The 13,994-nt window shown below is 40.0% G+C and overlaps 1 protein-coding gene across 1 annotated transcript in view; it reads left to right on the forward strand.

Annotated features, from left to right (window-relative positions):
- xpo4 (exportin 4) overlaps positions 1-13,994 on the forward strand; it is a 100,200-nt gene that overhangs the window by 76,523 nt on the left and 9,683 nt on the right. The window contains exons 16-18 of the mRNA XM_078402434.1: positions 1,805-1,979; positions 11,178-11,471; positions 13,349-13,529. Of these exons, the coding sequence (XP_078258560.1) occupies positions 1,805-1,979; positions 11,178-11,471; positions 13,349-13,529 (650 nt within the window). The remainder of the gene's footprint in view (positions 1-1,804; positions 1,980-11,177; positions 11,472-13,348; positions 13,530-13,994) is intronic.

Here is a 13,994-nt window from a genome sequence, read left to right on the forward strand (position 1 = left end):
TCGTCAAGCTCAAGTACAACAGGTGGAGCAAAGGGGAAGATACAGAGTGCAGAATAGTTATCAGCATTGTAGCGCGTCAGTTCCATGGACAATCCAATGTCTGCATTGAGGTAGAGGTGAATCTGATAGTACCCTAGCTTATGGAAGGACCATTCAGAAGCCTGATAACAGAGGGAAGAAGGAATGACCGGGATGGGACAAGTCTTTAATTACCTTTAGCACTGATCGTCATTGTGACAAAACATTCATATTCTAATGTTTGCATGATAAATGATTCTCTCTATTTGTATATTAATTTGTCTTGATCCTTCTTCCTTGTCTTTGGATATGCCACTGAAAATTAATCTGTGCCTTGTCTTTATGATTCTATAAACTTGTAAAATTATTGTCAATATGAGAGAATGCTGGCTCATTGTGACTCAAACATCTCATTCTGGACTTCTACTTTCCTTCTTTTACATCCCATTTATACTAAACTGCACAAGGTTACTTTAAATGGAACCCCACTATTATTTATTAACTGCATGACTTTTTAATATATTCCGTCCTATTTGATTTACTTTTGAAAAATATATTCAGGAAAAAAACGTGACTTTTAAAAAATAGAAATCTTGTCTCTTTTTCCACGTGTTGCAGTGTAAGGATTTGCAATGACTTAGATCAATCTGTTCCCTGAAAGTTAACTCCCCGTGAATTGCTTTAGTCAAGTAACTTCCACGCAAAGGGAGAGGTTTGCTGTTAGATAGATCTCAGTGCTTGCCCTCAGCAGATGTACAATTTATATATATTTTTTGAATTGCTTGCATTTTAAATGTCCTCCATTCAAGATCAAAAATATTGATCATCTTAAGACCAGTTTAGGAACAACATGTAGATTGCTGACTGTATCAGTCTAAATTGGTACATAAAAATGAAAGTTCAAAATTGTGCGTATCCCTAAAATTTTAATGTAAAGATTGTAATGTGAGAATTATAATTTTAAACTTGTTGATTCTTTTGAACACATTAGACGGAAGGAACTGTAGATGCTGATTTACAACAAAATGACACAAAGTGCTGGAGTAACTCAGCAGATCAGGCAACATCTCTGGAGAACATGGGTAGGTGACGTTTTAGGTCGGAACCCTTCTTCAGACTATGAAGGGTCTGTTAGTATGAGTTCTTTAGTCTGAAGAAGGGCCCGGCCCAAACGTCATCTATGCATGTTCTCGAAAGATGCTGCCTGACCTGCTGTTACTCCAGCACTTTGTGTCTTTGATTCTTTTGAAAAACACGTGTGAATATAATTATTTTTTAAAATACTGGGCCATTCACTTGGTTTTGTAAAGAATTCATTACTTTTTGTAAAAGATTGAATGTAGAATTAATTAGATTTTTTTTAAAGTGCTGGACAAACTCAATGGGTCAGGCTATGGAAGGAACAGACAGACAGTGTTTCTAGTCAGGACCCTTCTTCAAACTGATTCAGCCTGTATTGTTGAGTTCCTCTAGCATTTTGTTGTTTTGCTCAATATTTTAGCATGAACAGTGTCTTCTGTCTCCATCAATTAGATGATAATTGCATTCAGATGTGGAATGCATCAACAGTCTGAAGAGGGTCCTAACTTCTACAATCAGTCTGAAGAAGAGTCCTAACACTAATAATCACCTACCCATATCCTCCAGCGATGCTGCTTGACCCGCTGAGTTATTCCAGCACTTTTTCCCCAGTAAAACCAGTATCTGCAGTTCCTCGTGTCTTCTGATGTTGATTATTCTTTGTGTATATTTTGGAGGTGATGATAATTGATAACTTTCCTTTTAGGGCCAATTTAGTAATAAAATGTGAAAACTGGTGGAATTTGGCCAAACAATATGCAAGTCGAAGTCCACCGTTGAACTACCTTCCGAGCTCCGTGCAGCGAACATTGATGAAAGCCCTCGTTTTGGCAGGGTTTGCTCATGTAGACTCAGAAACAAAACAAAAGTATTGGACGGAGGTGAGAACTTGCACATCGATTTAAGTTCATATCTTTACAGTTTAGAGGGATTTCCAGCGCCTCTGGCTGGGTATTATCATATGTAACTAGACCAAGTGGACCCATTGGGCCCAAACCTGTCCTGCATTGGTGCAGCACCCTCTCCTCCCCCACTCCCCACTCCCCCTCCCCCCCTTTCCCCCCTCCCTTCCCCACTCCCTTCCCCCTCCCTTCCCCCCTCCCTTCACTCCTCCCTTCCCCTCTCCCCCCTTCCCCTCTCCCCCCTTCTCCCCTTCCCCTCTCCCCCTCCACCTCCCCTCCCTTCCCCTCCCCTGCCCTCCCCTCCCTTCCCTTCCCCTCCCCACTTCCCCCCACTCCATCCCCCTCAACCCCAATTATCCTCCCTCCCTCCCTAGGAGATAGATTTAATCTTTAAAATGTGAATAACTTAAAAAGTATAACACCAATTTCAATGAAACTTCTTCCATTAGCACCAAAAGGACGACGGTGAGTAAGGTGGGCCTAAAATTGTCACACTATCGTGCACCGTTTTGGCTGTATTTCAGGAACAAACAAACAAACGAGAGTTTTAGTATATAGATGGAGTAAATGTGGAAGGGAATGATGATGTATTCAGATGCTAGTTATTACTAAGTTAAGTGGTCTCAGCTAGAATTCACGTTACTACCATACAAAATTATCTCTGCTTCAATAAGTCAACAGAATACAGCATTGCACTAAATTGTGGTATCCCTTGTAGTTCAATAAGCTCCAGTTGTTCTGTTAAAACTCATGGCTTCAAAAGGGTTTGAGCAGTAATTAAGTTTGTGGGCCAGCAATTTCTTGTCAACTAAATAGAACCGCACACCCTCCTGGCACAGTCCCATGCACGCATTAGTTCTTTAGTTAGGATGGTATTCATTGTTTTTAATAATTCTGTTACTGTTGATTACTTGAGCTTACACAAACTTTTAAATGTTTTCCTAAACCTGTTCATTAAGGTGAAGGTCTCATGCAAAACAGGTTTTGCTTGTTTGAGGCCAAACTATATGTTGGGGCTCGCTGAAGGTGCCCTTTTAGAGAATGTGTTGCCGGGTGTAATGCAAAATGACACATACCTGGGATAAAAGCTGATTTAACAAAGTGGTCATCTGTGGTCACATTATATATTAAAGCCAAACTACATTTTGCATTTAAGTCATCTTGTGGATGCCAGTGTGAAAAAACCACAAGGCAAATTTGTGCCTCTCCGCCCTAATAATGAGGAGGGGATCAAAACCATTTGCGATTTTGCTGTTCCAAGCAGCTTATGTATTCTAGATGAACCAGCAAAACCGTTTTGTCAGATGTTCTTCATAAGAGCATGTTGGATATCTAATTTATCTGCAGAAATTTGGCAGTGATACCTTTTTTAGAAGTTTTCAAGAAAGATTTTCTTGAAAGTCATAAAAACAAAATTAGATTATATTTTTAAAGAATCTTTAAGATAATAAAGCGATGGCATGATGAATTAGCAGTTAATACTGTTGCCTCATTGCCAGGGATCTGGTTTGAAACTGACTGTAGGTGCCATTTATGCTTAATTTAGTTACTGTCATTGTATTATGACTATGTTTAATATTTCTAGTTTCTGTCTTTTTTGCATGCTTGTGGGTGTGATTTGATACGTAATGGGGAGTGTCCACATGGGAGGAGGCTAGCGTAGCGACAGAGATTGTGGGTCAGTTTAGTCTCGGAGGATGGAGAGAATACAGTTTTTTACCACGCGTCTGCCACACTCATGACTGCCACACTCGCGCCAGCTACACTCAAGGACCACACGGTAACGACAACACAATTTTTATTGTATTGTTTGAAGAAGAAACAGTTGATAAGAATGAAAAGTTATGAATTACTCTTTGATTTGTGCTACTTTAACAAAGACCAATTAATCAAGAAACAGCATTTGGAAGATTCGTTTTTGTTATCTCAGAGTGCGGTGTATGCCTAAGCTATACCTCCATTCCATCCCCGAGCAGTAATGGATATCGAAGTTGGACTTTGAGAAGGTATAGAAACTGCCATTACATTAAAGTAAAAAACTTTTCTCTGAATGGAGCCATAGAGCAAAAACCTTTCTCTGAATGGAGGTAGAGTAAAAAACTTTTCTCTGAATGGAGCCATAGAGTAAAAAAACTTATCTGAATGGACTCGAGTAAAAAAGGCTATGCTAACAGAAGAATCTAAGAAAGACTTGTTCTACAAGCAAAATCCGATTCAACAGTGATATTGAAGAAGAAGCTGAATCTCTGCCAGGGATTAGAGCAGAAGCCAAAAGGAATAAAGAATCCGCCGGTCGAAGGCAAATTGACACGGTCTACACCTGGATCATTAGAAGATTGAAGACTTCATTGACCGGGTACCATGAGTAGACGACTGTTTAGTCGTAATTTTAAGTTAAGAAGTTTAAAAACTTAAAAGCCTGAGAAAACTCTGCAGAAGTACTATTTGATACAAGAAGCTTGTTTATGCTATGAGGAGATAAGAAAACCAAACTCGCAGAGCACGACCTTGAAAATTAACGATGTTGTGAACTTCTACAAGATAAGGTGCTCAGCTAGCGATTGTTTACCATAGGTACTGGCCGAAGACTCTCAGCCTTGGAATTAATGATGTGTTTTGAAAAAATACTCATTCTGTTTTGAATTCTTCTGGTGTTTCTGGAACATAGCGATAAGCACCAATTCATCATGGATCTTCCATCAGGTAAGTATGAAGAACCGCCACAGGAGGGAGATGCGGAGCAAAAATCAAGAAGATATGAGAAAAGAGACATTAAACTTTCAGTAAAAAGGAGAGGCAGCCTATCTGGAAAGATGCCAGAAGGATAGAGATAAGTTGTGGAAGCAGGTCATCAAATTAATTGAATATCAGAAGGAACTAATGGAATCAGATGAGAATGTGAACATTGCACAATCTAATCTGGATCAACTACTTAACCTTTGCCATGAGGTTGGAGAAAAACAACACTCAATATTGTGTTTACAACTACCAAAGGAGCAACTCGAATGGCACACTCAGTGGTTCCAAGAGAGGGTGGAATTTTTTGATGGTTTCATGGCTGACGCGGAGAAGTGGTTGTCTGAAACCATAGCTCAAACATTGCACTCTACAGTAGAAGGTGCGATGCAACAAGGTGTTGAAGTGGAAGAAGAAATTACACCTCAGGATAGTGTCTCAAACGTTTCAACACGAAGATCTAGATGTAAATCTGGTTCTGTAGCCAGTTCAACTACGAGGGTCTCTGCTCAAATGGAAGCTGAAGCTAAGATGGCTGCTCTCTCGCTAGAAGCTTCCGCCTTAGAGAAAAAATGAGATTGAGCAACAACAGCTGAAGAGAGAGGCTGAGCCAAGAACAGCTGAAGAGAGAGGTTGAGAGACAAGAAGAACAGTTGAAGAGACAAGCAGAACAGCTGAAAAGATAAGAACAGCTGAAGAGAGAGGCTGAGACAAGAAGAACAGCTGAAGAGAGAGGCTAAGAGACAAGACGAACAGCTGAAGAGACAAGCAGAACAGCTGAAGAGAGAGAAGGAACGGTTAGAAATAGCCACGAAGTTGGCAGCTGCTGGGGCAACGAGGGATATACTGGAAGGCCAAAGATCAAAATGCAGCTCGAGAGTATCTCAGAAAAAGAGTTCCTTAATCCAAGAAGGAGCTACTAAGCTGGAAACAACAGCTAAAGTCAACCTACCGCCAGAGCCAGTCTGGTCTCGTGGCGCCAAACTAGCACTGAGTAAGTGGATGGCCGACAAAACTTCACCAAAGCAACCGGGTGCTAGACCGAAGCAACCTACCTTTGGGATGTCTGTTAAGACTTGAAAAGAGCCAACCCAGTACTCTTCTCAGAGGTCTGTTCATCAGCTACCTGCACCCAGCCAGAGACAAACAACTGATTATGGGGCTTGTGACAACATTTATCCGGATCGACCTGCACTAAGCCAGGGATTTCAAAATGAATTCTATCAATTGGTAAGGAATCAAACGAGACTCAGCGAGCTCATGGTTCATCAAAATCTTTCTGTCGCCTAACCCCCAATGGAAATTCCTAAATATGATGGTGATCCTTTGCAATATGAAACTTTCATAATAGCGTTTGAAGAAGGAGTGGAAATGAAAACTACAAGTCACAGAGATCGCTTACGATTTCTGGAGCAATACACAAGCGGATATTCGAAGCAGCTTGTTAAGAGTTGTCGACATTTGCCTGCGGATGAGGGCTATCAAATGGCAAGAGAGTTGCTTGAAGAGCATTTTGATAACAAACAGAAGATTGCTAGCGCATACATGAAAAAGGCCTTTGCTTGGTCAGTTATCAAGGCGGAAGATGCGAAGGCTTTGCATGAGTTTGCGATATTTCTTAGGGGTTGTTGTAATTCAATGAGAAATAGCATCCACATGGAAGAAATGAATGTTGTTAGTAATATGAAGGCTATCGTTCTAAAACTGCCCTATAGGCTTCGAGAAAAGTGGAGAGATAAAACAGGCTTGATACAGGAGGTTGACGATAGAGAGGCCATGATTCCTGACCTGGTGAATTTCATGGAAAGAGAAGTACGGTTAATGTCAAACCTACGCTATGGGAATATTCAAGATCCTAAATCAGCAACTGTCAAAGGCTCTACCGTTACTAAAACCAAGGGAAGATCAGGACCTAAGGAAAGCAGTTTTGCTGCTGTCATAACACCCGTAGAAACGAAGGACAGAATGAAAAAGGATGTATCTACCGTTAAGTCACAAGGGTTTTGTTTTTCATGTAATGAAGTTGGTCACACTATAAGATGGTGTCGAATATTTTTTTTAAAAGGAATATAAAGATAAAATTGACTTCTTGAAGGAGAAAGGAATCTGTTATGGATGTCTGAAGAAAGGACACATGGTTAAAGACTGCAGGAATCGGATAACTTGTAATATATGCAAACAAGATCATCCTGAATTGCTTCACATTGAACAGAGGAATACGGACGAGAAGCCAGAGCAAATGGAACAAAAGGAGAACACAGCTACGAGTGATGTTGTTGCCTCACCCCAGTGAAATGCACATATTGGGGCTGGGGTAGAAACCTGTATTTTCTCCATCTTACCAGTACAGGTAAGGAGCAGCGAGGGGAATACAGTGTTGCAAACATATGCATTTTTGGACAGTGGAAGTTCAGCTACCTTATGCACAGAAAGCTTAATGAGAAGGCTGGACGTTACAGGAGAAAAGGTTAAGCTTCTCTTGAACACCATGAATGGTCAGAAATGCTACGATAGTTATCATATCACAAGTATGGAAATATCTAGTCTGGAGGAAGACAATTTTATACAAATATCTGTGTTTACACAAGAGACTATGCCCGTCTCTCATCCAAATATACCTAAGCAAGAAGACTTGGAAAAATGGCCTGACTTGAAGGATGTCAAGATACCTAAAATAAATTCTGATATCGACCTACTTATCTGACCGAATGCTTTGAAGGCATTAGAACCTAGAAATGTTGTTACCAGTCAAGGAGATGGACCGTTTGCTGTGACAACCATACTCGGATGGGTTATCTATGACTCCCTGAGAAGGAGCAACAAAGGCAGGAAAAGGAATAACTATACTGCTGCTGCTGTCAAACGAATATTGTAAATCTAGAGGAGTTGTTGACCAGGCAATATAATCACGACTTCAATGAAAGAACCAGCAAGGAATCAGAAGAAATGTCCAGAGAAAAAGTAAAATTTTTGGAAATTATGAATCACTCAGAAAAGATGATAGAAGGACACTATTGCCTAGACTTACCTTTTAAACAAGAAAGTGTTAGTCTGCCGAATAACCATTGCATTGCAGAACAACGCATTCAGAATCTGAAACGCAAGTTTGGCAAGAATACAAAATTTCATGATGAATATACATCTTTCCTCACAGAGATGATTGATAATGGTTATGCCGAAAGGGTGTCGAAGTGATGGAGAGCTTTGGTATATCCCACACCATGGGGTGTATCACTCAAAGAAAGAAACATTAAGAGTGGTCTTCGACTGTGCTGCGGTTTTTAAGGGTAAATCACTTAACTGTCAACTGCTGCAGGGTCCAGACCTAACGAACACACTCATCGGAGTTCTCATCAGATTCAGACAAGAGCTGGTAGCTTTGATGGCGGATATCAAGGCAATGTTTCATCAGGTCAAGATATCGGAAAAACATGTCAACTACTTGCGATTCCTATGGTGGTCGGATGGTGTTGCACAACAAGATCTCATTGAATACCGGATGAAGGTACATCTCTTTGGAGCAGTGTCATCACCAAGTTGTGCAAACTTCGCATTGAGGAAAACTGCTGAGGACAATAAAGCTCATTTTTCTGAGGAAGTGACAAACATAGTAAGGAGCAATTTCTATGTGGACGATTGTTTAAAATCCATGTCTACGGAACAAGCAATTCAAATGGTAAAACATTTGACTTCCCTCTGCAACAAGGGAGGATTCATGCTATCGAAATGGATTAGCAACAGCCGTGCTGTATTGGAAACCATTCCACTAGATAACAGAGCCAAGGAGACCTGGGAGTTGGATTTGGACAAAGACAATCTGCCCATGAAGAGAGCATTGGGATTGCACTGGTGCGTTGAAACAGATGTGTTCAAGTTCAGAATTTCGATTCAGGAGCGACCATGTACAAGACGGTCTGTGATTGGTTATGTTTACGACCCTTTGGGATTTCTTGCACCATTTACACTACCAGCCAAGTGAATTTTGCAGGATCTCTGTAAGAAGAAACTTGGATGGGATGAGAGTATAACGCAAATCTTCTCTCAGCGATGGACAGAGTGGTTAGAAGATCTCGACAAGATCTCGGAGTTCAGAGTGGACCGGTGTATGAAGCCTACAAACATTGGTCGAATCAAATTTGCACAGCTGCATCACTTTTCTGACGCAAATTAAAGTGGTTACGGTACTGTTTAATATCTGAGACTGGAAAATGATAACAATGAAGTACATGCTGCATTCTTCATGGGAAAGGCCAGAGTGGCACCATTGAAGCAAATGACGATTCCCAGAATGGATCTTGCAGCCGCAGTCTTAGCTGTCAGAATTGACATATTGCTGCAAAAAGAACTGCAGCTTAAGCTGGAGGAATCTACCTTCTGGACTGATGGCATGACAGTGCTTAGGTATATCAACAATGAAAATAAACGCTTCCTAACATTTGTCGCAAACAGGATCTCTTTTGTAAGGGATGCTACTAATGTATCACAGTGGAAGTATATTCATACCAAGGAAAATCCTGCGGATGAAGCCTCTAGACTCTAGAGGCTTCATCCGCAGAATTTTCCTTGGTATAAATATACTTCCACTCTAGAGTCTAGAGGATTAACAGCAGACCGCTTCTTAAACAGTAAGAGATGGATCAATGGGCCAGAGTTTCTCTGTAAACCATACTGAGAATGGCCAAAGTTTAACCTGGAAACTGAAATCTCTGCTAATGATCCGGAGATCAAGCAAGACATTTTAGTGAACGCCATTATTAAGGACCCATTGGATTCAACAAACTATTTAATTACCCATTTCCCATCATGGAATAAGTTGAAGACAGTGGTGGCTTGGTTTCTTAAATTAAAAACAATGTTTTTGCAGTGGACTCGGAAGAGAAAGGAAACTCGGGCTGCTATGAGTAGCTTTGAAACAGATCCTGGCAAGCTGAAAGAAAAGGTTGATAGAGAAATGCAAGTTTTTAAGGCATCCTACCGGGTACAGTGTTTATGTCTGGATGATATTTTTAAGGCGAAAAATGCAGTTATCTCTTTCTGTCAAAGACAAGAATATAAGGAAGAGAATATAAGCATCACAAGCTGGTGAACATGGTGTTAAAAGAAGTAGTCATTTATACAGGCTTGATCCGATACTGGATAAAGGACTTCTGAGACTAGGTGGTCGCCTAAATAAACTAACGATGCTTAAAGAAGCTAAGCATCCTATTATTCCCTCAAAGGACTTTCATATTTCAACATTGCTGTTACGACATATTCATGAACAGATCGGACATGGAGGAAGAAATCACATGTTGTCGAAACTTTGTAAAAAGATACTGGAAATCATGTCAGACGTTAAAGTGTTTTGTGCATACTGTACGACTTCAGCCTAAGGACAACATCTTGGTAAGACCGAAAACCAAGATATGTCTGCTTCTAGATGGTGAAGGAGAAGATTGAAGAATCGCAAAAGAAGTTTGAATGCCAACATATAATGCATATTACTTTTGTTTTTGTTAAATATTAAGCTTTTATAGCTCCTTTTAATATCTAATGGTAATTGCTTCGTCATATACACAGAACAATTAGGGGCCGGTGTGTAGGAGCCATTTACGCTTAATTTAATTACTGTCATTGTATTATGGCTATGTTTGATATTTCTAGTTCCTGTCTGATTTGCATGCTTGTGGGTGTGATTTGATACGTAATGGGGAGTGTCCACATGGGAGGAGGTTAGCATAGCGACAGAGATTATGGGTCAGTTTAGTCTCGGAGGATGGAGAGAATACAGTTTTTTACCACGCTCGCGCCAGTCACACTCACGTCTGCCACACTCACGACTGCCACACTCGCGCCAGCTACACTCACAAGGACCACACGGTAACGACTACACGATTTTTACTGTATTGTTTGAAGAAGAAACAGTTGATAAGAACGAAAAGTTATGAATTACTCTTTGATTTGTGCTACTTTAATAAAGACCAATTAATCAAGAAACAGCGTTTGGAAGATTGCGGTGTGTGCGTAAGCTATACCTCCATTCCATCTCCGAGCAGTAATGGATATCGAAGTTGGACTTTGAGAAGGTATAGAAACTGCCATTACACTGACATCCTCCTTTTGGCAAACTTCCATGTTCTGCTCCACACAGCTGGATTCTACCAGGTGCTCTGGAATCCTCCCACATCCCAAAAATATGCTGGCAAATTAATTGGCCATTGTAAATTACCACTTGTGGTAAAAGATAATCTGAAAGTAAGTGTGAGAGAGAATGTTGCAGGACTGCAGGAAAATAAGATGAGGGGAAACAGAACTGTTAAGAATCTTCTTGGGAGCCGCCATGGATTCATCAGGCTGAATAGCTTATTTCCATGTTGTAACAAGCAAAGAATATCTCAAGAAGAGATACGTTCTACAATGATTCACTTCATTTATCACAGATTTATAATGTATTTTTCTTAGGTTCTCCAACCACTCCAACAACGGTTTCTAAATGTTATAAACCAAGAAAACTTCCAACAAATCTGTCAGGAAGAAGAGGTGAAGCAGGAGATCATTGCCACACTCGAGGCGCTTTGTGGAATAGCAGAGGCAACGCAGATAGACAATGTAGTCATTCTCTTCACCTTTTTAATGGATTTCCTCAATAATTGCATTGGTTTAATGGAGATTTACAAGAACACACCTGAAACTGTTAACTTGATCATAGAAGTTTTTGTTGAAGTTGCACACAAACAAATCTGCTACCTTGGAGAGGTAAGTAAAACAAGTATGACTTACTTTGCTTGTGTTGGAAGTCCTTCCTGTTAAACAATTGCATGCTTAATAATTTGTCTTTGTTATTGCTTATGTTTTCTCCTTCAAAGGAAAAACTTGTGTTTGATTATGGAATTGAAGGAAGTTCCATTATTTTGTGGTGCCTTTTTAATTCATGAAAACAGTTCTCGAAACACAATGCTTTAGCCTTTACTATGATTTACTCTTTTACTTAATCAATACTTAGTAAATGAATGTAGATGTGTATTAATCTCACGTAACTGTAAGATATCATGCATACAAGGTCAAAGTTACACGCATTGTGACTATTGCATTGAATTCCTTGGTTATAAAATAAATTGCCAGTCTGGTTAGTGTGCACTAGACAAACAACAGGAGATTAACCTTCGATTTAAACCAGCATCTACAGTTCTTTCCTAAACAACAGGAGATCATTTTGTGCTGGGTGTAATTAGTTTGGTACATCAGAAATTCTAGTGAAGTCTATGCTCTAGCTTTGTCTCTTTTGAATGTGTTTTTATTTCATTCCAACAGATAAATTGCAAGTTGAGGAAGGAATTGATTAAAAAACATTTAAGTAAAATTGTCTCTTAATCATACTTCAAATTTATGGTTTCCTCAGGACCTTGAGATTTCCCAAGCAGAAAGACTCAATTTATTCCTTTAGTTACTGCCTCTTTATTTTTTTGCTGCATGTATCAAGGTACAGTGAAAAGCTTTTGTTACGTGCTATTACTAAGATGGTATTAAAGTTGTAATCTTGCCTCCTGCTCAGTAGATCTTGGATTTGAATAGGATTAGACTGGGGCACTCAAACCTTTTGGAGGGCCATTTGCACCTCCCAGCACACGATTGTAGGCTGCACTACTTTGAGAAACAGATCTTATTCTGAGGATCAAGGGTAGTTTTTGGTTGGCTGATCTAGATGTGCCGTTCAGGCCATTTTAGCGGAGTCCAATACTTCTATCTGTTTTTATTTAACTTTCCTTCTTTGCTAATTATTCCTTTTCAACCATCACTTGACTCTATAATATTCTCTCTGTGGTTCATCTGTCTAATGATTTGTTCAATATGAGCACCACTGCCATAATCCATCTATCTCCTTCTGCTATTCCAGACCAGTCAAGTCCTCGTCTGCTTTCACATTTTGGTCAATACCATCAGAAAAGACGATTCACATACTTTGCATGTAGGAACTTATTATTACTATGTCGTTTATATAACAGTGGCGTCATTATTCCTGTTTGCGTGATATCTTACAATTACGTGAGATTTAAAAGTTGCTCGAGTAGTTTTCTACTTGTTCTTGGTGTCCAGAACAATGAGCCCGTTCTTTTATCTTTATTCTGAAATGACTTTAGTTTAGAGACAGCGTGGAAACGGGTCCATCAGCCTGCCCAGTCCATGCGGAACAGCGATCCCCGCACGTGAACACTATCCTACACACAAAAAGGACAATTTACAATTTTACCGAAGCCAATTAACCTACAAACTTGAACGTCTTTGGAGTGTGGGAGGAAACGCAGCACCCAGAGAAAACCCACACAGGTCATGGGAAGAACATACAAACTCCATACAGACAGCACCCGTAGTCAGGATCGAACTGGGGTCTCTGGCACTGTAAGGTAGCAACTCTACTGCTGCACCACTGCCCGATCCTGACTTTATTGAATCATTAAACTAATGTGAATTCACATCACATTTGTTGCTCTGGGTTTATTTTTTACAAGAGGGAAATAAAACAACAGGCTGTCTTTTTTTCCCTGTAAAGAAGAATGGTTATGGTTCTATAGGGAAGATTGTTTACAAGTTTTGGGGGGGGTTTGATATATTCCATTTTTTTGGTTGATTTCCAGTCAAAAGCCATGAAGCTGTATGAAGCGTGCCTGACACTACTGCAGGTTTATTCTAAGAACAGCTTGGGCAGGAAACGGTGCGATGTGGCGGCAGAAGAGGAACAGTATCAAGATTTGTTGCTTATTATGGAACTTCTGACTAACCTCTTATCAAAGGAGTTTATAGACTTCAGTGATACAGGTATATTTTAACTCTGAGTACAAAGATGCCGAATAAAATAATATGTCATGCACATTGTATGACACTGCAAATTCTCCGTATATCTTGAATACCCCAGTATAATATATGACAGTTTAAAATAATAATAATAATAATGTAATAAGTTTATCTGAAGGGATTTGAATTCTGGAGCATCTTTTTATGAGCCGTGCCACAATGAGTCACGACAGAAGGGTGAAGCAATTTGTGTTTTTCTCAAGATTCCAGCATTTGCATGAAACTGGCTTCTCTTGGCTTTTTTGAAAAACCATAAAGGTCTTGTAATAAGGAACGGTAAAAGCACTCAGTCTCTCTTAAGCAGTACCTTGGGGTCATGAATAACCTGCTTTATCAGGGATAAAGTTCTGTGATGACTGGGGCCAGAATGGGAGCTGCACATGCTAACTTGGTGAACAGGTGGGTAGGTAGTATGGTAGGTGGAAGCCC

This window comes from Rhinoraja longicauda, chromosome 7, assembly GCF_053455715.1.
Source record: "Rhinoraja longicauda isolate Sanriku21f chromosome 7, sRhiLon1.1, whole genome shotgun sequence".
NCBI classification, from domain to species: Eukaryota; Metazoa; Chordata; class Chondrichthyes; order Rajiformes; family Arhynchobatidae; genus Rhinoraja; species Rhinoraja longicauda.